Source organism: Corvus moneduloides, chromosome 1 (genome assembly GCF_009650955.1).
Source record: "Corvus moneduloides isolate bCorMon1 chromosome 1, bCorMon1.pri, whole genome shotgun sequence".
Lineage (NCBI taxonomy): Eukaryota > Metazoa > Chordata > Aves > Passeriformes > Corvidae > Corvus > Corvus moneduloides.
Genome location: NC_045476.1, coordinates 115,374,426 through 115,400,580, shown reverse-complemented (window position 1 = coordinate 115,400,580; position 26,155 = coordinate 115,374,426). Strand labels below are relative to the sequence as shown.

The 26,155-nt window shown below is 40.4% G+C and overlaps 1 protein-coding gene across 6 annotated transcripts in view; it reads left to right on the top strand.

Moving 5' to 3' along the window:
- The window catches only part of OSBPL1A (oxysterol binding protein like 1A), an 80,480-nt gene that overhangs the window by 16,353 nt on the left and 37,972 nt on the right, over positions 1-26,155 (top strand). For 2 of the 6 annotated variants that reach the window (XM_032123686.1, XM_032123676.1), the window contains 10 exons: positions 298-383; positions 3,536-3,680; positions 4,418-4,485; positions 4,566-4,610; positions 6,041-6,114; positions 6,200-6,263; positions 7,188-7,289; positions 8,751-8,873; positions 10,670-10,751; positions 13,367-13,473. In XM_032123686.1, coding sequence (XP_031979577.1) covers positions 298-383; positions 3,536-3,680; positions 4,418-4,485; positions 4,566-4,610; positions 6,041-6,114; positions 6,200-6,263; positions 7,188-7,289; positions 8,751-8,873; positions 10,670-10,751; positions 13,367-13,473 — 896 coding nt within the window. Of the gene's footprint in view, positions 1-297; positions 384-3,535; positions 3,681-4,417; positions 4,486-4,565; positions 4,611-6,040; positions 6,115-6,199; positions 6,264-7,187; positions 7,290-8,750; positions 8,874-10,669; positions 10,752-13,366; positions 13,474-15,971; positions 16,109-16,134; positions 16,351-17,903; positions 18,118-26,155 lie in introns of those variants that run through there. The other 4 variants (XM_032123718.1, XM_032123695.1, XM_032123704.1 and 1 more) reach the window with 3 other exon arrangements.

The following is a 26,155-nucleotide window of genomic DNA, read 5'->3' as shown; positions in this document are numbered from 1 at the left end:
CTTCTGCAGGGAGTGGTCTTGGTTTTAAGTGTTGGAAAAATAATATATGTTAATTGTTGGAAAAATAATATGTATGTTTATAAAAACTTGCACATCTTGTCAAATTTTATGTGCTTTGAACATATTTTTGCTCTGACACAGACTTTTCTGAGTAAATATTCTATTAATACCTGTCCCAAATAAATAATACTGGAAGCTCTTGCTTTGCTAGGCTTGTTTTGCTATAGTTTTTTGAATGCTGTACTTTATACATACTTTACTGAGACTGATCTTACTTTTATTTATTGTTTTTAATAGCCGTGGAAAGGACACAAGAAAGGAAGCTGGAAGAACTTCTCTTAGGAGCAGCAAGAGAGGGGGAAACAGGAAAACTGACTGCCTTGGTAAGAATTCAAGTCAAGTGATTCAAGCTGTAATGCTGATGTAACAAAATATGACATTGTGCCTTGCATTTCAAAGGGCTGTGACATTGAAATATTAGTGCTGTGCACCATTTTATATTGGTAAGGTGCTGAACCTTCAAGGATTTTCCAACCTCTTTGTTGGAGGTTGCAAAACCAATGGTTTTCAACTCTTTCATGGTTTTAAATCCTTTAGAAAGAATTAGCTAGTTAGCTGCAAACAGCAGTGTAAAGGTTCATGGTCTGCTGAGATAAGCTTATTAGGTTATTGTGGAATGGGTGCCTAGGTTTTCACCACAGTGTGGCCTGTCTTTATTCTTGAAAGTAAGCCCTTTGTCATTAGCATCTGTTGTAGGTTTTAATGGACAGTTGTCTGCACAACACTGTTCATGCTGAGCAGAAATTGAAAACTCTGTGCGTGTGCACACTCATAGTAATCCCAGATGAACAATGTGGTGCCATAGTAAGGCTGTGGGAGAAGCAGATCACAGAAAGACTGGAGAGTGCTTCTGGACATGATCTAGTCCAGATCCTGTTTGCAGAGCAGAGTGAACTAGAGCAGATTGCTCAGGATGAAATCCAGTTGGGTTTTGAAGCAGAGTCCCAGTGCTTGAACTCAAGCTTTTGGGAGCCCTGAAGAGTGTCCTTTGAAGGAAGACATGCAGTATGGAACATTTTCTACCTACTTTAGCACCTTTAGTAATACCTTTTCAGGCATCAAAATTCACAAATGTGACATTTGTATATTGAGATACTTGATGTTGTTTATTTTTCTGCCTGGAAGCCAGAGTGAACACCTCTTCAGAATTTACTTCGCCCCTCTAAATTTTTTTCTTGTAGTCCAAAGATCCCTTGTCTTTCTAACTCCTTGCAAGGAAACTCTTGTTAAATCTTTGGTCATTCTTGTAATTCTTATTTTGAGTTTTTGCGCTGTCCTCTTTGAAATGGAGACAGAACTAGAACTGTACACAGCCCTTAAGATGTGGAAGAATAGTGCATTAATACACTGCACAATTGTACTAATTGTAATTAATACACTGATATGAGTTATCTGTCCTTGATTCTGATCATTTTAACACTTGTTACACGTCTGCTGACTAACCCTTAAGCTGATGTGACAAAAAAAATCAGAAAAAAGGTGACTCCTTGTAGAAATCTGTCATTAAAGACTCTGCTTTCTCTCATGTGGCATGTAACTACGCGTGAGCATGTAACTCTCCCTGCGAACGTTTTAATTTCTAAGTGATTTTTTTATATTTGGTATCTTTGAGCTCTGTACATGTGAGGACAGCTGTATGTTGACTCCTAAACCTTTTCAAAGTACTTATCACATTTTTGACCCTGAGTCAGTTTTTAAGTCAATTCTTACCAGGTGTTCCTTGGAATACACTTGCAGCTCTATGGTGTAAATCTCTTTGACTTTCCCACCCTTAATACCTCTGTCAATCATTTGTGTAGCTCTTCAGAACTGCCCTTTAGCTCCAAAATTCCTCATACTTTGCCTCCTTTGCCTGTTCAGGCCTTTCTGCTCCTACTGTACATTTTTTTTAGCAGACTATTATGCTCATAAAACACTAGCTGTTTACATTTACTTTTACTGTGACACCTAACACCAGAACATGTTATTTACTAGAAGTTAGATCTTCAGCAGCTGAATCTTAACCCAGGCTCTTTAGTCTACTTGAGGCAAAGCCAGTGTGTTCTTCCTGTGAGTTCTCAAAAAATGTACTGTACAGTTCCTGAAGTGACTGGAGAGATTTTTATCACAATGAGTTGATGCATGAAACTTTATTCCAAGTATTCCCTTGTAAAATGGCGTAAGCTGCTGAAAGCACAGGCATGTGGCTTAAAAGGTATGGAGGCAAGAAGTCAGGAGACAAAGTAAATGTAAAGCAGCTGGTTGGAAAGATCTAAAGCTAAGGAGTCCTCAGGAATGCAAGCATTTGACTGCCGTGTTAATGAGGTTATACTTCCATAACCTCCCTCTTTTTGACTTTTGTTCTCTTCTCAGTTGATCTGTAAACAACAGTAGTTGTTCCTTTATAGAACACTAGTTCATCCTTTATAGAACTATTTCTGAAGCATATATAATGTGGTTGCTGTTGATGTTAACTTAGATTGTGGCCATGGGAATTCTGTTATTATGGAGTAATTTTTCAAAGGTAGCATATGGCTAACAAGAATACTTAAAATGAGTTTCTCTAAAGTTGTTGTCACGCACTTGTGACTCTGGTCTCCTTAGGCTGCTTATCAGTAATTTAGCCTTTCTATTAAGGGACTCCCTTTTGGCTTGTGAGTTTAAGTAGCTGATATTGCATGAAATGGTTTGGGCTGGAAGGGACCTCTACAGCTCATGCAGTCCAACCCCTATGTACACATCCAGTAGCCACATATTTGAGCAGAAGTGTAGTGGTCTTCTGGGGTAGTTAGCAGTGTCATGCTTAATGACCCTTCTCTTTGATGGGGTCAGTTTCTCAAAACATTTATATTGTGTGCAAGTAAAACTCAGTTTGGGTTGGGGCTTTTTTTCCCTTGGTTACATAGCTGCTCTTACCTTAATAGTTAGACTTCAGAATGCAGCAAAGCTGTTTGTGTTACAGATTGCCTATTCAAGGAGCTCTAAATGGCCTAGGATATCTGTCACTGAGACTGGCAGGTCTGCCACCCTTCAGTACAGAGTTCTTACTCTCTGAAACTGGTGGCTGCACAATCTTTTTCTGCATTTAGCACTGGCCTGTGTTAACTTCTGCATTGTGCCTGGCAGTCTTCTATGAAGAACAGTAGGTTTTTGGTAGTAGAACTGGGCAGGGCCATTCTGGTGTATAAATGACTGAACTGCTATACTGGGCAACTTTCCCTGGCACCATGCAGTTGAGCAGGAAAAATGTGTCCATATTGTGCAGCAGGGGTGGAAGGAGTATAGCAAGCAAAACACAGAAGTTCCTTGCTCTAGCTGAATGTCTTGTTTGATTGTTGCAGTCCTTGCCCTTGTCGTAACACTTGTTAAATGCCCTCTTTGTTGCCAGATCTACACTGAAGCATCCTAGTTAGGAACAACTAATTTTTAGAAGAAAGAATATGGCGTCTGGGATGGGGGAAGATTGATAAGTAAGCAGAACTTTGTTTTTTTCCAGTTAAACAAGCACAAACCACCTGATATCAACTGTACTGATCAGATGGGGAACACACCATTGCACTGTGCAGCATACCGTGCTCATAAGCACTGTGCATTGAAACTTCTGAAAAATGGAGCAGATCCTAAAATACGAAACAAAAATGGTGAGTATCAAAAGAAAAACGTATTAAATGTTAAGTGGAGACACAAATTCAGTGTCTTCTGTAAGCTATGTTACTTACTGTGGAGTGATCAGGGAAAGTCTTATGGTGCTTTACAGGCTTTGTATCACTAATAAAGGAAGGCCAACAGTGAGTAAATTGCAGGAGGCTGAAGAACTGTAGCAAAATACTTTTTGTATGTGCTTTTATTTTCCAAACTTAGCCATTTCTAGAAAATTTAATTACTTTCTTAACAATGAAATGTGCCTGGCTTTTGTTTTCTTGATGCTAAACACTGAACACAGATAACAGCAAAACACAAGATTGAAAATGTGGCCCAGAGAAAGTGACTCCTCAGAAGAAGGCTTCTGATGAAACCAAAAGGACGAAAACTTGACGCAAATGTTATGCAAACTGTGTTCTTGTCCTCTGCTTAAAGATGCCTGTGTCTTGGTATTTGTGAATGTTCTAAAATGTTTTTTATAGCTGAAAGCTAAAAACAAACTTAAATCAGTAAGGGCAAAGGGCTCTGTAGTTAGTAGAACTCTGACAGGCAGTTCAGGGCCTTAAAGTTCAAAACGCTTTTTAATCTTCTGCTCCTGGGGAGTTTATGTTCCCCAGTTCCAAGTAATTGTAGATGCTTGGAGGCCAGACTGATGAGTAAAGAGTGTCAAATTATTTTTAAGTACATCTAAGTTTATTTGTGTCAAATTTTCATGCCTTGTCTTGTTACTAAACAGATCAGACACCCCTTGATCTAGCCCAGGGTGCAGAAATGAAACTGATACTGGCAGGTAAAACTGGAAAGGTAGGAACTTTTGTATCAATTTAAAATGCCAAGGCTGTCTAGTTGAAGCTATTACTATATGAGCTTTAACTTCTGTGCAGGTTATCAACAAACCTCTGAGACGATATGAAGGTCTCCTATGGAAGGTATGTCTTATTTCCCTTTCTAAAATAGCTTGTAAGCTATATGTCAGTATGTCCTTTTTCTATATTTCAGTTATAACTGATGAATTAAGGCATTTTTCTATAATATATTTGCTAAACGGCTTGATTTAGTCTAATATATATAGATGGGCTGGCTGGGTGGAGTGGCTACTAGATTCATGGCACCCTGATCTTAGCCTCAGTCCCTAAAATCTCTATTTCTTGGTAATTTTTGTGGCAAAGCTTCACTGTGATAAGGCTTTTTTCCTTATCTGTGTCGTGGGCAAAATTCATATTGTTTTTTCTTTCCTTGATAGATTACTTTGATAATCTATGACTGATATATTGTCTTTAAGAAACTGTGACTAGTATTTTGCCATCATCTTCAGAAAATTTTAAAACTTAACGTGAAGGTGGCATTCAAAGAGTTAAAAAGTTGTTTTTCTGTGTTGCTCAAGTGAATCTATTTTCCCTTCTTAAAAGAAAGTCTATGTGAATGCTTTATTATGTTGCTTAATGAAATCTCCAAAGTTTTCTTCAGTGTAAATTTTCCTATATCACAATTGTAATAAAAGGAACTGTTCTTAAACGAGAACTGTGTACTAGAGCTTGAGAAAGATAAAATGTTTTAGTTGGATATCTCAACATGTTTTGTTTCTCATTTGATTTTATAAAATAGAATTGAGTGGTGACCAACAATTCCTGTAATATTAAAAAAATGGAACATTTTAATATTTCAGTTCTTACTGAGTAGCAGGCTCAACTTTTATCTTCAGGTGGTTCCAAAAACAAGAGTAGTGCTGCAATTGTAAAATATTCTCAGGTTGCTGTGATCATCAGGATATGCAGAACCTAAAAGGTTTTTGTAATGTTTACTAGTTTTAAGTGTTAAGGAAGCTTCTCTGCCTGACCATGCAGGAGTCACTCTGTCCATCACACTTCTTCCACCAGAGACTTTTAACTGCTGGAACCAAAGCCCCTTTGCAGTTGATGGCTCCAGTGAGTTGAAGGGTGCCCAGCCTGGCTCCCTAAACTCATCACACTCAGTCAGACAAGGTTGACCCTTGGTTTCCCATAGCTGAGTCTCAGATGTCTGGATCCTTACTTTAATCATGGTGCAATAACAAAATAGCATCTTGAGCTGGTGCCTCTGAGGAGGGACCCAAACAAAGGAACCCCTGGGTTTTTCTGCCCCTGCAGTCTGAGTTTGTGAAAGTCTGGGGTCTTCCTGCTGAGTCCTCGGCTCTTGACACCACAAGTCGCTGTGCCCTTGGTTAAGCAGAGGGTCAGTGCCAGTTCATGGTCTCTCATCGCAGGCTCCTACCACCCAGAGCTCAATCTGCAGCTCACACTGCAGCTGCACACTGAGCTGTCTGCACTAAATGTATACCTGGCTTTTTTTATTCCTCCCCTCTCTCGCTTTAAATTCTTAGAGCTCACGATTTTTTGGTTGGAGACTCTACTGGATAGTTCTGGAACATGGAGTCCTTTCCTGGTATCGGAGACAGTAAGTTATTTCTGTGTTTAAATTTCTGAAAAGTGATTTAAATAAATCCTGTCTTCACTTTACTAAATCTCTTCTTCTTTCAAAGAGCTGATGCAGTGAATAATGATCATCGTCAGGGATGCAAGCATCTAACACAAGCTGTCTGCACGGTAGGAAGTGAAGTGTGTTGTAACTACTGAGCTGGTTTTTTATGTTCCATTGTATTCCATTGCTGGTTAATGAAAACTTCCGCTGGATTGGTAACCTGATCTTTGTTATAAAATAGGGAGAAAGCTTGTGCTGTTGAAAGAAATGCTTGTTCTTGTCAAGCAAAGTATTCTTTTATGTAAAGTGGCTGTAAAGCTCCCTCACTGCTTTCTAAAGTCTTGAAGATTTAGACACACAAGGCATCCTGAAAGCAGACCGGGTCAGTTTGAAACATGTGATCTGGAATAGCCAAAGCTCCAGTTCCTCCTTAGCTGTCCCTGGCTGCTTGTGACTGATTGCATAACTTAAGCTGATCTCAGCTGAAGGACTAGTCAATTTTGAAGGTGACTTTTGGAAAACTTCGCTAATTTCCATTATTCTTGTGGGAATCCATTTTGGAAGGGGTAAACAGAGGAAAAAAAGGCCAGGTGTCATAATGCACAGGAAGATGAAGTGTTTAAGGAAAATGCATTTAGGATAATTTTGACATTTCTATAACTGTGCCATCCTAGCTTGGCACCACAAATTCTGTTAAATTGCACTTATGTATATACCCATATTGTATGGAAAAGTGACTCTTGCTTTTCAGTATCTACAAATTCCTTAATATTGGTGATCTTGAACCATTGCTGAGGTTTTGTCTGAATCAAGGGGTGCAAATAAATACAAATACAATATTTAGACATAAAGAACCTCTATATTACTATTCATGATGTAATGACACACTTTGGAAAACTGTTCTGACCAAGGTTTTTGTAAATTACAATTACTTGGATCAAGACTGAGGCAAAAACTTCTGAGTTAAGCGTAATTTTTTGCTTAGCTTACTCTTCATTTTTTTTCCTGATTCATTATACTAATTTTGTGTTTTCTCCACGTTGCTCTAGATAAAATCTACAGACCGTTCCTTCTTTTCTGTCAGATGTTTTGATGACACTGTTCATCGTTTCAAGATTCCTAAAAATAGCCTTCCTTCTCAAACTAGAGAGGTAATAATGACCCTTTATCGAAGGCATTAAAATACAGTAACTTCTGTAATGAATAATTTGCATACTACTTGCTATGGATGCATTATTAGCAGCATGTTTCATACCTTGATCATCAGGACTTGGTAGCATAAGTGCAGATATTAAATCTTTTAGCAGGGTTATAGATTAGACAGCAAAAAATGGACCCGTTGTAATTATCTCTTCTTTAGAATAAGTGCTTATTTTCCAGCTCTGTGCCTCTATGATGCCCTGTTATCTAACTTCCTGTTTTTCATTAACTTCTCCATGTGGTAAATTTCTATTGCAACCTCCTTCTTTTGCACTTTCATAGATCATTATTCCAAACAAAAGAATCTTTAATGGTACATTCTACTCTTAACCATATTCCCAGATGACCTAATAAATTATATTTTCTTAAAAGGTGGGTCTGAAACAAGAGAAGTCTGTTTTTTATAGCTATTTGTAGTATATTCACTGTTGTACTTCTACAGGTGTACTAACTAGAGATGGAGTTGGGGGAGTTGGAGGCAGCAGGAGTGCTGTGTCCAGTTCTGGGCTTCTCACAGCAAGAGAGATATGAACATACTAAAGAGAACCTAACGAAGGGCCATTAAGGTGATTGAAGGGATCAGAGCATCACTTTTATTAGGAAAAGCTGAGGGAACTGTGGCTGCTCAGTCTGGAGAAGGGGAGGCTCAGGGAAACTTGGCTGCGTATGTAAATGGCTGAGGAGAAGTGCAAAAAGGGACAGGGCAAGGTTCTTTCCAGTGGTGCCTGGTAACAGGACCAGAGGCAATGGGCACAAGCTGAAGCACAGGGATTTCTCTCTAGACGTAAGAAAAAAATGTGAGGGTGACCATGCACTGGCACAGGGTGCCCAGAGCAGTTGCGGAATCTCCATCCTAGAAGATTTTCAAAAGCCATCTGGATGTCCTGGCCAACCAGCTCTAGGTGGACCTTCTTGAGTAGAGGGATTGGACTGGATGACCTTCAGAGGTCCCTGCCACCCTTAGCCACTCTGTGATCCAATGAACAGGAAAAGTATCTGCCTCTTAATGATGACAGTACTTGAGGTTTTGTGCACAGTTTTTCATGCGTAAGAAGGCAGACTGTCACAGGGACCTTGCTGTCTGAGCAGAAACCCAGAGATGCAAAATATATTCGCTACAGTCTTTTAATTAATGAGAGGGTTTTTTATGTGACCTTGGATAGACTGAGGAGTGGGTTACATTTGTGCTTAAGGGTTAATAAGTTAAATCTGTCATGCTCTGCCCACAGAGTATTTAATCTGCAATACATGTTACATTTTCTAACAATCTATATCTTGCCTATTGAGATGTCTCATTTTACTAATGACTGCCTTATTCCTATCAAGAGAAAACTTTGTTGTTCTGCATACATGATACTGTGTTTTGCAGATGACCTTTGAAATGTTTATTAACTCTGTTTTTTCCTTTCCAGAGTTGGCTGGAAGCAATAGAAGACCACTCTGCATATAGCACTCATTACTGTGCACAGGAACAGCTGAGCAGTGATGATGATGATGATGCAGTATCTGTTACAGAGCTTCAGGACACTCTGAAAGTATGTACTGAATATTTGCTTGGCTCATGTGTCTGAGCAGTTGCAGATTAGTATTGTTTTGTGTTGAAATACTTCAGTATCCCTTTGACTAAAAGTGATGATTCCTCCCAGGGATGTATCAATGCTGCTTGTGTGTTTGCGCTGCTTGCTGTTGTGTATTCATGCTCAGACTGTGTGGCTAAAATGGCATGTTTATCATAGCTACAGGGCTGTGATGTCCCTTTTGCCAGCGTTGCTGTAAGATAGAAAGCTGCTTGAGTTGAGAGTTTCAGCCAGGAGAGGGAGCCTTGCGTACTGTACTTGTTATCCTCCGGTCTCAGTGTCACCAAAGCTAACCCACATCGAGCTCTGCCTCTATAGAACAGCCAATGAAGTGTTTTAGAAACGAGCTTTTATCACCTCAGATCACATTAGATGCAGTGTACAGTGACTGCTCATACCTGCAATGGAAATGAGTAATCTTTGGCAATTCTAGCATTCAGCCTGTGATTCTTGCTTTTTGCTCTACGTATACTTCTATTTTAAGGGAAAGTTGATACTTCAGTGCAAAAATCTTCATGTGGCTAAACTCCAAGTGTCTTGTACCATTCCTTTTAGTACAAGAACTTAAAGTAGCTCATGGCAGAGCAGAGGTGGCAGGATAACTGGCACTGGCAGTCCCCAGCAACCTACAGAAGATGGTATTATTTAGGTATTATTTAATAGATAACAGTGCACTCAAAGCCCTGAAGACCAACTGCATCCTGGGCCACATCAAAAGCAGAGTGGCCGGCAGGGCACGGAAGGCGATTTTCCCCCTCTTCTCTGCCCTCATGAGACCCCCCATGGAGTGCTGCATCCAGCTCTGGGTCCTCAGCACAAGAAAGATGTGAACATGTTAGAGCAGGTCCAGAGGAGGGCCACAAAGGTGATCACTGGGAATGAATGAACACCTCTCTTTGAAGACAGGCTGAGAGAGCTGCAGAAGCAAAGGCTCCAGGGAGACCGCATTGCCAATTTTTAAAGGGGGCTTATAAAAAAGAGAGGGAATGAATTTTTACACAGGCCAGGTGTGTAATAGTGATTACACACTAGGTGTAGTGATAGGATAAGTGGGAAGGGGAGAGATTTAGTTTAGATATTGGGAAGAAATTCTTTACTCAGAGGGTGGTGAGGCACTGGAACATCTTGCCCAGAGAAGCTGTGGATGCCCCATCCCTGGAAGTGTTCAAGGCCAGGTTAGATGGGGCTCTGAGCAACCTGGTCTAGTGGAAGGTGTGCTTGCCCAAGGCTAGGGGCTGGAACTTGGTGATCTTTAAGGTCCCTTCCAACCCAAGCCATTCTATGATAACTGTCTCCAGGTTTGAATGCAGGCTTGAAAGATGATCTTGGGGTTGGTTCCTGCATGTCACTGTACTTGCCATTTATCAGTTAACCTATGAATGTGCTTATTTTGTCCTTAAGTTTCTCAAAGAACAAGCACTTGTTCTTCCTGGATTTTGAAACTGTTCAGTAAAGAATGAGGGAAAGAGCAACAGTGGTACATACAACAAAGCTTTGGGGGTTGATCTACTACATTAAATTAAACAAGATCTGGTCAGCGATAAAATGTGCATAAATATTTTGTTAGCTTGTGTGTCTTTGAAGGTAATTTAAGTAATTTGTTTCAGTTTTAATATTATCAGTCTCTGGGCGGGGAATCTTTGTTAAGATTTAATGCTGTCTAAATTTTTAAATTTCACTATAGTAAAGAGAGTAAGCATACGCTTTCCTTAGAACAAAGCACTTCTGACATAGCTATCCTTGTTGTCTTTCAGAAAGCACAAGCGTGCCAACAAAGACTCAGTAAAGAGGTTTCGGACTTTCTTGCAATGGTTAAATCTTTGGATGCTACAAAAGGTAGAGCTTATTCATTTAAAATGTAGTTTGTTACCAAGCAACTAATTTTTTCTTTCAAACAGAATGCTTTTATTTCCCCAAAATGAAATTTTCAGGAGCTTGAAAATAAGGACTGTTTTCTCCATCAAAAAAGATTGAAATAAAGTAGCATTATAGTAATTGCTAACAATTAAGATTTCAGATTTGGAGAAACAACTAAGAAGTATGCTGATTGAAAGAAATGTTATTAGCAGCTGTAAATGCAGTGAAAACTGCCTCTAGTTATAGTCCTTATTGAGTAGTATCATAGAAGTATAACACAGGGGTCATCCTCCAAGGTTTAAAAAAAAATCTGTAATTGGTAGCTTATTGCAGTGCATGAGTGTCTCCTCACAGGTACAAAGAGCAGTGAAATCACAAGACTATACAGAGAACTGGAGGCATGGTATGATGGCACATATTCACAGATTTTGCCATGACTTTTATGCCAGCTTTGAACTTCTCAGGCTTCATTTCATGTTATAATTCTTTACACGTACCTGGATTTTTGCAGCATAACTGCTAAAAAATATCACAGGCATCAAGATGTTAGAGATTTGTACTTATTTTATTAAATGCCTTGAACATGTACGTGTTCATGTATTAAACACACAGAGGAGTTCTATAAGAACACCTAACTTGGCCCTTTGAGCATGAGTCCTAGTTATATATTGTGGCTGAAATTATGAAGCCCAAATTAGAGAACAAGTTGTTTGTCTGTACAGATCTGTAGTCTGTAGTAGAATACCAGTGTTGAGGAGAAAAAAGTTCTTCTTTCATCCCTGTGTCTTTTTAAAAGGAGTCCAAAATACTGCTTTTTCTCCATATGCTACTGGGGTAAGCTATTCGTTGATGTTACCCTGTCTTTTTCATAAACTGAATTTTTACCAAATTTTTATTTCACAAGGAAAAGTGACATTTCATAATACATATGAGTGTGAAGTTTTCGTAATTATTACAGTAAAACTGAATTTTTCACAAAAAAAACCCCAGTCTGAAAATTATTATAAGGTTGATAAATTCCCTTTGGTAAATACAGAGGCAGTTTCCCTGACTCCATCATGCTGACCTGAAGAACAGTGAAGTTCTTTTTTAAACAAGAACATGTTTAGAAAAGACATACACAACTTAAACAACCAAAACCCATACTAAAGCAAAAGAAGATGCTATCTCATTCCTAGAAACTGCTGGTCTTGGCCAAGAGCAGTAATAAGTTCCTGTTTTCCTTCCAATGAATGTTTGTAACTTGCTAGGTCAGTGAACTGTTTCTGGGTTCATGTGTGACTTCTATAGGTCACAACAGAGACAACTTCTGTAGTTCTTCCAGTTCTCCCATTGTTGTGGTATCTTTAAAGTATTTGACTCCTCTGGCTCCAGAAGAATGCAAATTTCTGAGTTAGCCTTCTGTGTGTATGGGATTTTCCCTAAAAACGTTTGAGTAATATAAAAATGGCTATGCTGGCTCCTGATTCTTAAAATTCTAAAATTCTCTATGTGTTTCAACATGCTATTCTGGATCCAGTTATCTTTGAGATTTCTGCATCTTGTATATTACAAATAAAGTTGTTTCCTGCTCGTGCACTCGGTGTGCTGCCCCTCCTTCTAGAGGCCGTAGCTGTTCTTAATAGCTGCTGTAAGACTCAGCTCGAGTCACTGGTGAGCTCTGGTATTGGAGCACAGTTAGTGTGTAGATATGTACTGTATCTTGTCCTGCATAAGCAGTATAAATTAAAAAATAAATTCAGGAACTGTCACTGATGGACCTCTTCATCTTCAGTGGTGTGACATCATCTTGATGCACCTGTGTTACTAAATGGTGTCAACTGATCCTGGAGTCTGCAGGCACTAAATGTAGCAATTATTTTAATTGCAACAACTATGCTTCCTGAGAAAGTGGCTTACTTGATTTCCGAGGAATTGCTGCACATCACAAAACTTCACAGATTGACTCAATTTCTACCAGCTGATTGAGTTATCATGATTTCCTGCTGGTTCTAGACATGCAGTCCCTTCTATAAATGGTCACAGAAGTCAGGATGTAAGGTGAAAAGCTTACTACTTACACATAAGACAAGTCCATGAAAATAAGATCTTCCCCTTTAATTGTTCAGGCTTGTAGTTACAACCCCATCTATTTTTTTCAAACCTACATTTACAGCTGCACTGAGCACTGTGGTAAGATTTTTTTCTTCTATATATTACATGGCAGAAGGTAAAAAAACACTAAATTTTTCACTTTAACTTATATTAAACCAGTGCAGTATCCTTTTTATTTAAGTTCCGTCACCTGGAGCTTTAAAATCTAGAAAGTGGTTAAAAGAAGATTGTTGCTAGTCCCTTTTCCAGTGTCTGGCTGCCATGGCTTACTGCCTCTGCTTTCTAAACCATGCTGAAAGAGAAACTCCATCTATTCATGTGCCTCTTATACCAGTACTAGGGAAAGGATGCAAAAAAAAACCTCCCACAGATCTTCCAATGCACCAGCCTTCCTGTAGAATGTGAATGTTATGTCTGTATTACTTAGAGGAAAATATGATTAAAAGAATCCTGTAGTTTACAATGTCCCTCTAACATTACTAGTATTTTTGTGCTTTCAGGAATATCTTCTCCTCTCCTGCAGAAAGTTGATGTGGTCTCTGAAGTATCCCAGGAAACATGTGAGGCTCTGGCTGAGTGCCTCAACCTATTCACAAAGCAGGAAGGGGTATGTATTGTGCTGTGTGGGTCTGTAAAGGGTTGAGCAGCTTAGCATATTTGGCTAGTTCCCTGCTTACCTGTTACAAAAATAAATACACAAACCCGTACAAATTCATGTTGTTGGTAGGTTGTCCTTTTCCATACTGAATGGGATGAAAATTCATGCTTCTGGAAAAGGAGTAGGTATATGCCCCTACAAAAGGATGCCTTAGTATTTGGGTGTTTGGAAGAGACATTTTGGTTACAAGCTACTGCTTGCAATGTTCAAACTGAATGCTTGAATTCCGTAAAGCTGTTGCTTTGCTGATTTGAAGGTCAAAATATTGAGAAAATTAGGTTTTGGATTTTTTTTTTTCTTTTTACTAGCTAACTGAAGTGTTGAACAATATTGCTTCTGAATTTGTTTTTCAGACCATGTGCTTAGTGGGTGTGGAAATGCTATTTGTTGAACTTCTGGCTTTCCCAGTAACAAATATCTTGTATAGTGTTAAACATAATGCAAACACTTCAATTTGGGAATATATGTCAAATTCACTAGTTCCTGGAGCAGGAGAGCTGGTATTTTTCTTCCTTCCTGAGGATGCCCTAGTACCATGGAATAAACTTGTCTTCCTGTACTGCGGTAACTATAATCCCTCGGTTAGGCTCTTCTTGTCATCAGTAAGCTGTGTTTCAAAATGAGGTTTGTGTTGGTGCTGTTAGTCTTCCAGTTATTTAACAGTGAGCTACAAACACTGGCTCCATTGTCTAGGTTTGTTTTTTTTCATTCCTTTCCAAGTCCTTTTGTCTCCAGTCATGGGTCTTTTAGACTTACTTAAGTTCTAGCAGAGTGGAACAAGCATCGCTTTTCTTACACTGAGTTTTTTCCTTAAGAAAGTCTGATATTAAAGTTGCCAGCTTCATTTGCAGATGAGGGGGAAATTGTTACAACAGTGGGTGTATAGTGTTAGTTAGTATTCCTTAAATGCTGGCATCTTGCTTCAAGCCAGACTAAAATAGCTTTCCAGAGTGGAATATGGCAAACATATGGTGAATTTGTAATTTCACCTTACTTGAACTTGAATAGTCTCAGTAGGTGTAATAGAGGCCTTATTTTAATCTGGAAGCACATAGATTTGGGCACAGAGGGATAGGCCGAGGTGTGAACTTGATGTTCCACCATAGCTAGTGAAATCCATCGATGATGACAGGAAGAGTTTTTTCTCTTGGTATTTTTAAACTTCAGACTACTGAGTTCAGGAATATAGTGCAGGCTTTTAAAGATGCCATAAGATTCATAAGGGAAATTACAGCTGCAATCTCTTCCTAAGACTTACAGCTTTCCAAGAAGCTGCATTCATTGATCAGTACTGTTCTTAAACCCACAGCATTTGGCTTTGTTGTCCTTTATAAGTCAGGGCCCTGTTCTTTGCTGTTCAGTGGTGATTTCTAGTCTGTAGCTTTGTTGGCATTGCAAAAGATATCTATATATATAGATATATATATATCTATATATATATAGATATAACCTTGCAACTGTATTGTGCATGTCCCATGAAATCTGGTTATCTCTAGAATGAACATTTCTCAAGCCTGGTGCTTTTTTATCTTGCCTCTTTAAGGAGAATTCTTTTTCCCTCTATTTAAATTGTCAGCATACCAAAAGCTACTGCTTGACTAATGAGGAGAGGCTCCCCACTTCAGTAAGGATAACTACAGTGAACACACTTTTGGCTCTCTAGAGAAAACTTTATTGTTACTTATCTCCGTGCTTTGGCAATTGTAGCATAATCGCGCAGTCTGCAGATAAAACTGCTAACGCAGCACTGAAATAGACAGCTTCAGCCGTCTTCCACTTGCGCTAGAGATGGTGCATGAGCGTGATCTCCGATCGCTCCATCTGTCCGCCGCTCCTCCTTCCCCGCGGTGCCGCCGTGCGGGGCTCGGCGTGCGCGGTGGCGGCGGGGACGCTCCGAGCGGCCGCGGGGCCCGGTGCCTGCCCGGCGGGCGGGGGCCGCGGCCGCTGCCTCCGGCGGGGCTCCGGGCGGAGGGGCCCCGCGCTGGCCGCCACCCGCGCCGGGAAAGGCGTGACCTCCCCGCTCCGCACGGCGGGAGCGGCTGTGACGCCGCAGAGCCGGGAGCGGGGGGTGGGGGGAGCTTCCAAAAATAACCCACTGCGGCGGGGCTCCGTGCGGGGCGGCCCCGGAGGGCTCGGGAACCCCCCGCACACCCTGCGGGGCCGCCCCGGGAGCCGCGGCGGTGAGCGCTGGGCAGCGCCCCTGCCCCGGCGGCGGGGCGGGGGCGCGGCAGGGGCGGGCGCGCTCGGTCTGTCAGGCCATTTTTAGCCGGGCTGGGAGCCGGCGTGGCCGCCCCGCCGTTCCGGGCTGGTTTCCTCCTCCTCCTGTGCCGCCGCCCCGCGCCCGGCGGAACCCGGCGGGAGCGGTGTTGAGCGGAGCCGCGCCCCGGCTGTGCGGGGCGGCCGCGACTCCCCCGCCCCGCCCCGCCCTGCGCCGCGCCGGGGCGGCCGCGGAGCCCGCGGCGTGTGGTGCAAGGTGAAGGGGCCGCCCGCGGCGTGTGCCGGCCCGGCAGGTGCTGCCGCCGCTGCTGCTGCTGCAACCGGGGCGGCTTCCCTCGGAACGGTGCCTGCCCGAAATCGTCCCGCGGTATGTAGCGTGCGTGATGGGCTGGAGGCTGCTGTTCTGTGGTTCTGCTTCCTTCTTGACATTGGGATGAACCCTTCAGTGTCAAGCAGATACGAACACAGATACTTTTTGCCAAATAGTTAAACATGTGAGGGCAAAAGGGAATGTAACTTGGTTTCTTTAATCTGAGTGTTTACTGGGGCGTTGATGTCGGAGCCAGCCAGCACAACTTGAAACGTTTTCTGCAGTGACTTTGGCACAAGGTTAGTAAGTAGTGTTTCAAAGCAGGATTTGCCTTGGACTATTTCTTGCAAATATCAGAACCTACATTCCTAAAGCAGTTTGATTTTAGTAATTTTTGTGTCCTGAGTTATTTTATGTAGTTGTAGAAGGAGTTGAACTTAAGGTTCTTTTCATGCTATTCTCTCTGCTAGATTTTCTGAATGAGTTTAAAATTCATCTCTAGTACTTGAGCTACCTGTGCTGAAGCTGTGTGAAATCGATAGAAAAAAAATTATTTATTTATTTATTTAAAGAAATAAGCTTTTTACTTTTCTTACCTTGCTTCTTCACTAACCAGTGCTAGGTAAAGTGTGCAGATGAGTATCTTGGCTCTTAAGTTTCACTTTTACCATCAAGGGTTATGTGTAACAGTAAATTAAGAGCTCGTATTGCATGAGTGTAGAACGGATAGCAGTTGTAAGCTGGTTTCATTTGTAGTCTGTCTGTGGCTTTGCAGGTGTTGTCTTTCTTTCTGGTTTGTTTTTGTCTTAAAGAGAGGACTTGTTTACAAGCTGGTGAAAAACCTTAGCTGATGAGATAAGGAATTCAGGGAAGGTTTCTTCATTTTTTGAATTAAATGAGTTGTATATTCAGCTATGAAGAATAACCAGTTAAGCTTATCACTTCTACAGAAACTTTTTAATATCAAAATGCTGTGGGTCATAGTCCTTGAACTTAGTTATCTTTACCATGGCGTAATGTGCTATCTCTTGTATGCACATCCTGTAAATAAAAAATGTGCACACAGTTCAACTGGCAAATACCAGTCTCTGGAAGTTCAGTGTACTGCCTTAGTTTATTTCCGATTTCTTGGAAACAATTGAATGTCTTTAGATGTGGTTAGATGTGGAATAGGTTAGATGTGTCTGTGTGTGTTCTTGTGAGTGAATGCTTGCATGCTCTTTGGCATGCGAATTGTTGTCTTTAATATATTTCTGATTTGTCTTCTGGGAGACAGTTATGAGTGTAGCTGTTATCACTTAAACCTTCTTCCTACCTTACTGTACTGTGAATGAAGAAGGTACCTGTAGCCTATGTCCAGATGACTCCTTAATGAGAAATTCTGTTATCTGTTTCTTTGTGGGGATGCGGGTGAGGAGAGCAGTGATGACACTCTGCAGTCAAGGGAGAAATGCCGATAAAGGCACCCTGCGCAAATCTGCTAGAGAAGTCCTGGCATCCATCAGCAGTCTTTTTCTTCCAGCTGGCAATATCATCAGCTACATTAACCTCTATAAGGTCTTGGGGGGAGAGATGAAGAGGGGTGAGGGACTCGAAATCAGAGAAGCTAGGAAAGAGGTTAATGATAAGATTCCTGAGTTAGGTCTAGTAAGGGGATCATGTATTGGTTGGCTATTGAACTAGACCTAGAACAACAGAGTCCATAGTCCCTCAGGTGATAAAACCAGTGCCTTTGTTTCTCTGATCTTTTCTCTTTGTGCTTAGAAACAAGTGACAGCCCTATTTTTTAATTTTTATTTTTATTCCTTTCAATCAAGGAGCACAAAGGAATTACGTTGTCCATTCTGTTGAGCTCTTGCTGAGAGTAGCGGAGACCAAGGGAAAACCTCAGTGTGTCAAGGCCTGTCAGCAATGCCCTGAACAGCTGGAATGTTGTTCAGGTTGTACACTTGTGGAAAGAAGAACAGTTTTCAGACAGTTGATGATTGGACTAAACACAGGAAGAGCTGTTTGATGTTGAGAGTATCAAGGTGTACCTGCATCAAGAAAACCTTTATTTACTCTGGGTCAGTAACTGACTTGATCCTGTTTCTTCCCTTCTCCACCAAATGAGTAGAAATGTACTAAAAATACCTAGTGCAACTTGACTCTTGTTTGAAGGTTTTCAAGTTCATTGGAAGGTTCTCTATGCTAAGATGGGCTCTGTGATAAAGACTGGTATTTTTTCCTTATGCAGTGGAGCACAGGATATAAAGTGTTGTGGAATGTTGTGCAGGCACAGTGTATAAGAGTACAAAGCTGCCGACAGGGAAGTCATTTGGAAGGTTGTTTCTCCTGCTAGAATGTCGACAGTTCTACTCATGCCTTGATGATTCTTGCTGTACTAATTTTTGGGTGCTGTATATGTCTTTCCTCCGGGCTAAAGCTCTATAGTGAAGATATTAAATTTGGAGTAATTTAATAGTGAGATGTTTGTGAGTGGCAAAATGTTTTTCCTCTGGAAGCATTTTTTTTTCCACCAGTGTACTGAAGTCTTGCAGCTATCAAGCTGACTACAGATCTATGAAGACAATGTCCTTACCAGTAGAGGAAGGAGTTTAGCATCTTAGTGAAAGTATCTCAGAGGTAGGGGAATTAAAGAACATAACTTCTTTTTTCTGAGATTTTCCTAGAGCAGCCAAGATTCAATAGGTCACCAGAGTGGGCAGTGAAGCTAAGCAGCAGCCCAGACAGAAGCTTTTTAAAATAAGAAATACTGAGTTTCCATTCAGGGGAAAGATAAATAAATATTACTGCTGTTCTTTTATGAAAGGGTATTATGTGTGTTGACAGAGTGCTTTTTTTGAAGCACTTGGTAGGTTTTGAAGCAGTTGATAAGATCCTTGGTCAAGTGCTGTATTGGAAAGGCTTCTGGGTGAAAGATGGTTCTGGCTCACAGAAGGACACGCAGATGTTACTATAGGATAAAAGGCAAGTGCTTCTGGTCTTTCTAGTACAGCAGGGTCCCAACTCTGGAGACCTTTTTGGTAGTTTTGTGGGGTTTTCAGTTTTTTATTTGTTTGTTTTCTTCAAGATTGCTGATACAGCATATCCCCAGCTACAAGTAAAAAGGTTAATTTCAAAGTACAGAAAGTGACATACTGACTTCTAGCAATGAGGAAAGTCTTGCTGACCTGTAGCTCAAAGAGCCTGCATGGAAGCTGGTCAGACAGCTTGTCTGAAGGCATTCCCTGCTCCTCACTGTGTAGCCCAACTGGAGGCCCACTGCTAACTTGTTCTTGCACTTTCCATAGTGGGTTAATGCTTATTCAAAGCTTGGCCTGTAGATGTTGTGTTTTGTTGGCAGTTGTTGTTAAGCAGCCTCGTGTAAACTAACTTGGAATCCATTCATGGGCCTCTGGGGAAACACAGTGTAAAAAACACACTGATTTGAAATGAGGCTCCTCCTTAATGTGCTTCTGCAGCTCCTGCTCTGAGGTTTACTTCTAAGGTCTTGTCTACCACTTGTTTGTGTATTTAATTTTTAATGCAAAAACATTGAGAAAACAGTCTTAGCTGAGGCTGCAGGGAGAAAAAACAAAGCAGCAATCAAGTTTAATGGAATAGTACTTGACAGAGTACTATTCCTTACTTCTCAAATATGAATTAGGAATTCTGTTTTCTATGAATTTATTTGCAAATTTATGCTCTTGTCTCCAAGCTGATGGAGACAAACAGAAAAGAAATGTATAATATGGATATCTTCTCTAAGTGTTTTCACTACTTAGTGCTATGAGAATATTGTTTGTTTTCCTCTCATGCTTGAAAAACAAACTGGAGTGAAAAGGTGCACACTTTTATTCTTCTGATGTCATTGTGATGTCATCATGGCCTGTAAAACTGATCAGCTTGTTTTCCATATTCTGGCTTAATTTGTACGTGATGTGTTTTGGAAGAATGGTTGAACAGCAAAGTTCTAAAACTTGTTAGCTCCCAGCCAGTTAGTGTATTGTCAGCTAAGGACTGGTAACACTTCAGGAAAAAAATGAAGCAGCAAAAAAGCAGGATATAAGGCTGAACCTCTCTGCATAGCACCATGCCTGTTAACTTTGTTTGCTGGGATTTTGCATGCAAGTGTATAAGATAATTGACTGCAGTCACCGTCTGGCTGAGTGGTCTGGTTTTGTGTCTCAGCTGCATAAAACATCGGAACACTGAACTGGATAACTGTGGTCACGCACATTTACTAATTCTCTGGAGATGTACAGTTCTTCTTGACCTCTCTTTCTTGAAACTTAATTTATGAAAAATTAATATAAAAGAAAATAAGGCCTTTTTTTTCCTGTGTAAGTCTCATAAAAGCTATTTTCTTAGAGTAATAATTAAAATTAATTTCTACACATATGAAAAATAAATTTAATGTAGCCTATCCAGTACTGGATATTAGCACATGCTTTTGAGGGAGACAGAATATTTAACTCTTTATTATGTGTGTATTTTGTGCGAAGCTGTTTTAAAGGCAGTGTTTCTGGGCAGCATAAGTAACTTAAAGCTTTGTGACACTTAACAGTTGTAAAATCATCTTAAATTTGTCATGTGGTGGCATTTTAGTATATTTTAGTTTTGCTGGCTTCCTGAAACATCAGTGATACCGGGTCTTTTGCCTTATGGGCTACTAAGCTGTCCATGTGTAGCCTTTTCTTGAATAAAGGAGATTGACCGAATCTAAACTTTTCTGCTGTTCTTTCTGGGTTTTTTTTAGTTGGTTTATTTTAGTCACTTCTGGTCCCATGAAATACAGGGGTCTTCTACCTGTGAAGAGTAAAATGGATGATTTCCTGTTTAGACAGTATTAGTGCTTATGGAAGAGCATGTTGTCCATTGTGGTTTTTGTTTTTAACCTAAGCTTGACCAGGTCACAATCATGGTATTTCAACTAAAACTGCTTTTTGCACTTTTTTTATTCTGACTTGTTAGAGCTGATACCATTTTTATAGTCAAGGTAAGCAACTGTGAAATTTGACCTCTTGTCTGATTTTTTTAATCTTGTGACCAAATGTGTACTTGTTGGCCTCTCTCTCCCCAGCCCCCCAGACAACCAGTGACTTTAAAAGCTTTATCTGTTTTAATATTAGTATTCAGAAGTGTGTTATCTCTTCTTGCTCTGTTGTCCAGTGATGAAATGCCTTAGCATAATGCTAGCTGCTGAGTCACTGAGACTATCACTAGAATTGGTAAATGAGCTGTGTTTAGAAAGTATTTACACCCTGAAAGTAAATCACTGGTGCTGTAGTTTTTCTTGAAGGTACATGCCATGCCCGTTCATAAAGGAATGTTAGTAAACTTTTTCTCTATATTGCCTGTATTGTTCTTAACATCACTCTCCTTGCAGCAATAATGCACTTTAACAATAAATGTGTTCAGTGTTATGTGCAAATGGGAAATACAGGCCTATGCTGTCCAGGTTGGTTGATTAGCACACACAAAACAAACTATGCTTCATTTATAGTGAACTGAATGTTGCTGCAAAGCAATGGTAAGGTAGAGGCCCTCTTACAAAAAAAGTGTATCCATTTGTTGTGAATATCATGATGAGTCCAGTATGAAAAGATGCCCAGCATAGCCCTCATCTGAATATCTGATTTCTAAGCATAGCCCTCATCTGAATATCTTGTCTTTGGGAGTGACACCTGTGATGTGCTTGCTTTGCTTGCATAGCTTCATGTTAAACCATTTGTAAGATGAATGTGAACTCAGTTGTTTTTGAATAGGAATGTTTTCCCTCCTCTCATGCTTGTCAGTGCTACATTATTAATGTTAAAACGTGGACATCAATGCAATAACTCTTGGATCCATAGGTATGCTAGGACACTTTGAGAATAGCTTTAGAGCACGCCTATTTGAAGGGGGTCTGCAGTGTACATTCGTAACATAGGAGTACTTTTTAACATAGAAGTAGATTGTAAACTTTTTTCATCCGCTTCAGAGAGTTTTGTGTTGCAAAGCTAACTGCTTTCACAACAAAAGCTTGTTCAAATATGTTTGACCTTTAAATAGAAGTACAGTTTCTTGTTAATCTTGAAATATAATAGTGTCGCTATTGCACATGCCTTTTTTTGAGTCAAGAGCTATGGTGGGATAAAGGGTAGAGAGAACAAACCTATTCTTACCTTGTCTGGAAATATTCAGTGTAATTGGTCAGAGCATCAGCCTCCAGGCCTTGTGCAGGGTTACAGTAGCAGAAAAGCATCTGCAGGAACTTGGTGGGTTTGACCTGATAGACATGCACTAATGGGACACCCATAAACAAGGTTTTTATCATTGTGGTGGGGAATAATCTTGAGTTGTCAAGATAATAGTATACCTCCTCTAGGTAATGTGGTAATCCATGTATTATCTGTAGTATGCCTTTCTGGAAATGCCAAGAACATTATTAATTGTGGGTGTATCCTGTGCTATGCATCCAAATTGGATTGTGTGTTTTTCCAGTGAAACATCTTGCTGCAAGGTCAGACAAATCAAATTGAGGTTAAAATGAGCTGTCTGAGCCTTTCAGACAGCTTGAAACCTTAGACAGCAGGCATCTGTGCCTATGGATAGCGGAAATACAGCTTCATCTGACCTGTATCTCCTCTACCTCTGAAGCGACATTTTGGGCTAAGGCCTAAACCCTAATTTCACAGAAGAAAAAAATGGAAATGGTTGAGGTTGGAAGGCACCTCTCAGGTCCTCTGGTCCACCCCTCCTGCTCAATCAGGGCCACCTAGCCCTGTCCAGATGGCTTTTGAGTATCTCCAGGCTTAAAGACTCTGTAACCTCTGTGGGCAGCCTGTGTCAGTGCTCTGTCACCACCACAGTGAAAAAGTGTTTGACAATCAGAGGGGATTTCCTGATTTTCAGTTTGTGCCCATTCCTTCCTGTCATGCCACTGGGCACTACTGAGAGGAGTAGTTGTCTTTGCACCTTCCCTTCAGGTATTTATATAGATGAGATTTGCCCTGAGCCCTCTCTTCTTTAGTTTGAGCAATCCTTAGACATACAAATACTACTTAAGGGGCAGTCCAGTACAGTAGTGTTAGAAAATTTCAAGGAACCATGTGTCAAAGATCAGCTAATAATATACGGTCAGTGCTTTTCTACTATTGTCTTTTTTCCCACGTGCAGTTTATTGAATCTAAAAAATTATGTGTCATCCTAGGCTGTTGGATTCTGTTTCGGCTTGGGATGGGGAGAGCGTAGAACTTTCATCAAATCTACAAGTTTTCTTCTGGCAGCCAGTGAGTTTTATTGGAGAAGTTTGTAAAAGAACTTCTTAGAAATTTAATCTGGGGTCTCTTTTTCCTCTGAACTGTAGATGCTACCGGATTGCATATAGGGGAGGAGTAAATAGAAGGCTTAACAGTAAATAGCTTTGGTGCAGTGTTCTTGGAAAAAAACAAACAAACAAACACAACAATAGAAAGTTCCCATAGTATAAGGGCAAAAGTATTTGAGAACGCTCGTAAGGAGAAAAGATCTGTTCCACTTAATTGGGAGTATTGAGATGGGATTATCTAGTTCTGCATTGAATTTCCGTACTCCAGAGCATATTTGTCTGTTTGCCCTAGCTGCTGGACAAATGTCTGCATGACATACTCTAATTTCAGGAAATGTCTTATCAACCTACCCAGGGCCTGGATGAAGTCTGCTGGCTGTTGCCTGCTTAGGAGTAAGGACAAAAACAGTGTCTCAAAGGACAATCATCCCTAAGAAGGGGCAATCTTCTTAATGCTCCAAGTCCTCCTAAAATCTGAAGTAGAAGTGGGATTTTTGCATTTGTATCGGTCTTTGAAGTCTGATTCTTTAATATTGGAAATGTGAGAAGAGGGTGTTCTGGGCTCTAGCAGAAACAGTAAAGAATGCTTTCCAAGGTGGATTTCATTTGGCGATCAGAACTCCAGCATTGTGTTGTAAAACTCACTGTTGATTTCTGGCCTATGTAACATATTTCACTTTAATTTGGTTAGTGTCCAAAATGAAATAAAAACTAGCAGTTGAGACATCTGAGTTTTTCAGAAATGCAGAACAGCTGTACAGCATGCATGTTTGTTTTGGAATTGCTTTTTAAAAAACCTGTCAGTTAGTCTTCATGAATAATGAATAATTAACAAGATTCCCAGTGCAGAGCTTGTAGAACAGACAGACAGCTTCAGAAGTGTTAATTTTTTTTAATAGGAAGCTGTTTTCACTCTGAGTCAACAACTGAGTCCAGCAGCACTAGTAAGCCAGTAAGAGCCAACAAAAACATGGCAAAGACATGACAGTTGCTTCAAAAGAGAAAACATTGCATGCATTTGCCATAATCCAGCTGGGAAGAAGCATGGGGGAGAGATTACAAAGGGGTTGATCAAAGTAATCAGTGGTGTATGCGGAAGAATACTTAAGGGAAGTAGTTAGATCAAAACTGCCTCGAGATCTCTTTTCGAAACAGTCCTTAAGAATAAAAAGGAAATGTTTCCTGTATGCATTCTTAAAAACCCTTACATCTTAAAGTCTGGTGTCTCTGTGAGACTAGCAAACTTCAAAGATGTCCAGTCCCTCAAAGGGAGAAGACAAAAAATTGTCCCTACCAGATCTGAAAGTATCCAGCAATATGTTGTTCTGGTTCTGTTAGCATCAGTGTAATAGGTCAGCTTCAGTGAGGCCTTTAGTTTGAGTAAAGTTACTTGTGGCATATGCCTCTGAGAACATAAATGCTTAATCTCACTGGGGCAGTGAAATATCCTTGCAGTGTGGTTTTTCTCTGGTAATCTTGTAGCTCTGCAACTCAAAATGCGCTTCCCAAACATGTGCATCACTGCAGATGTCATTGAGTCCCAGCTGGTTTTTGGCATTAGTGTTGGCAAGAGTGAATAGCAGCCATATTTAATTTCAGCATTACTCAGAATAGAAACAATACTTCACAGAAAATGACAAAATCAGAAGGCTTTTTCTTTGAGCTCCTGATAATTGACTAATCAGTATTATAGTACTGGAGCACAAGTAGGGACAGAATGGGCTCTGGAGACTGGCAACTTCTGCAGCTCTCAAACCTAAGCAGACTTCATGACATTTATCAGATTACAGTTAAATTGTTTAAGTAAAATGTGAAAAACAAATACTTTTGAAAGGAAGACTTGGAATTGCCATTGAGTCTCACTTTAGAAACAAGCCAGAAAGAGCTTTTTAAGTCTTGACTGTGCAGAAACACTTTGAAGAAAGCAGTTTCTCTAATGAAAAAGCTTAAATCCGAGAATTTAAGCTAAAACCAGCCTTCTAACCTGCAATCAGAAATTAGTCTTTGCAGTTTTCTCCTGTGCTCTTAGACAGGTTACTGGCTGAGATCTGTGACATTCTCCACTGGTTAAAACTGCAGTGCTTCAGCAGCCTCTCAGTAAACAGACTTTGACATAGCCAAATGTGGAAACAGGAGGGGGGAAGGAAGGCAGCAAGGTCCGTGTTGAGGAGGAAGTGTTAGTGTCTTAGGAGGGAAAGGTGGGAGGCAAAGAGGCCTTGTCCCTAGCATGTGGATAGTTCAGAAACTGTTATTCCAGGCAGTCTTGAATGATGAATTTTTATATTAGACATGGTGCTGGGAGAAAGGTGCTCTCAGCATCTCCAGCTTTTCTCTTGAATAACCGTTCTCTTACTGCCTAGATGTCTGCCTGAGTCAACATGATCCTGCCAAAATACGAATTTCTTCCGTGGGGATGATAGCTTGGCTCTTGCTTCTACTAGTGCTTCAGCTGTATTTTTCTAAGTTTTATGATCATACCTGTTCCTTTCCTTCATTAGCAGAATTTGATTATATTAATAAATCAAATATAGGGAAATACTACAACTTTATGCTCAGAAAAATGAAATGTAGCTGTTCCAAATCAGCCCTGCTAAACTCCTCCTCTTGAACTTTGATGTGAATGTTCATAGTATACTAACAATGAACTCTTGTGTTCATCTGGGAATGACTGAGGCAGTCGTATGACTTGTTCTACAAAGTCTTTGCTTTCTTCTATAGACTTTGGGTTGGGATGTAAGAGAGGAGATTACCAGGACTTTAAATTGGTATGTATGGGGTTTGATTGTGTGTATGTGGGTCTTTCAGCATTT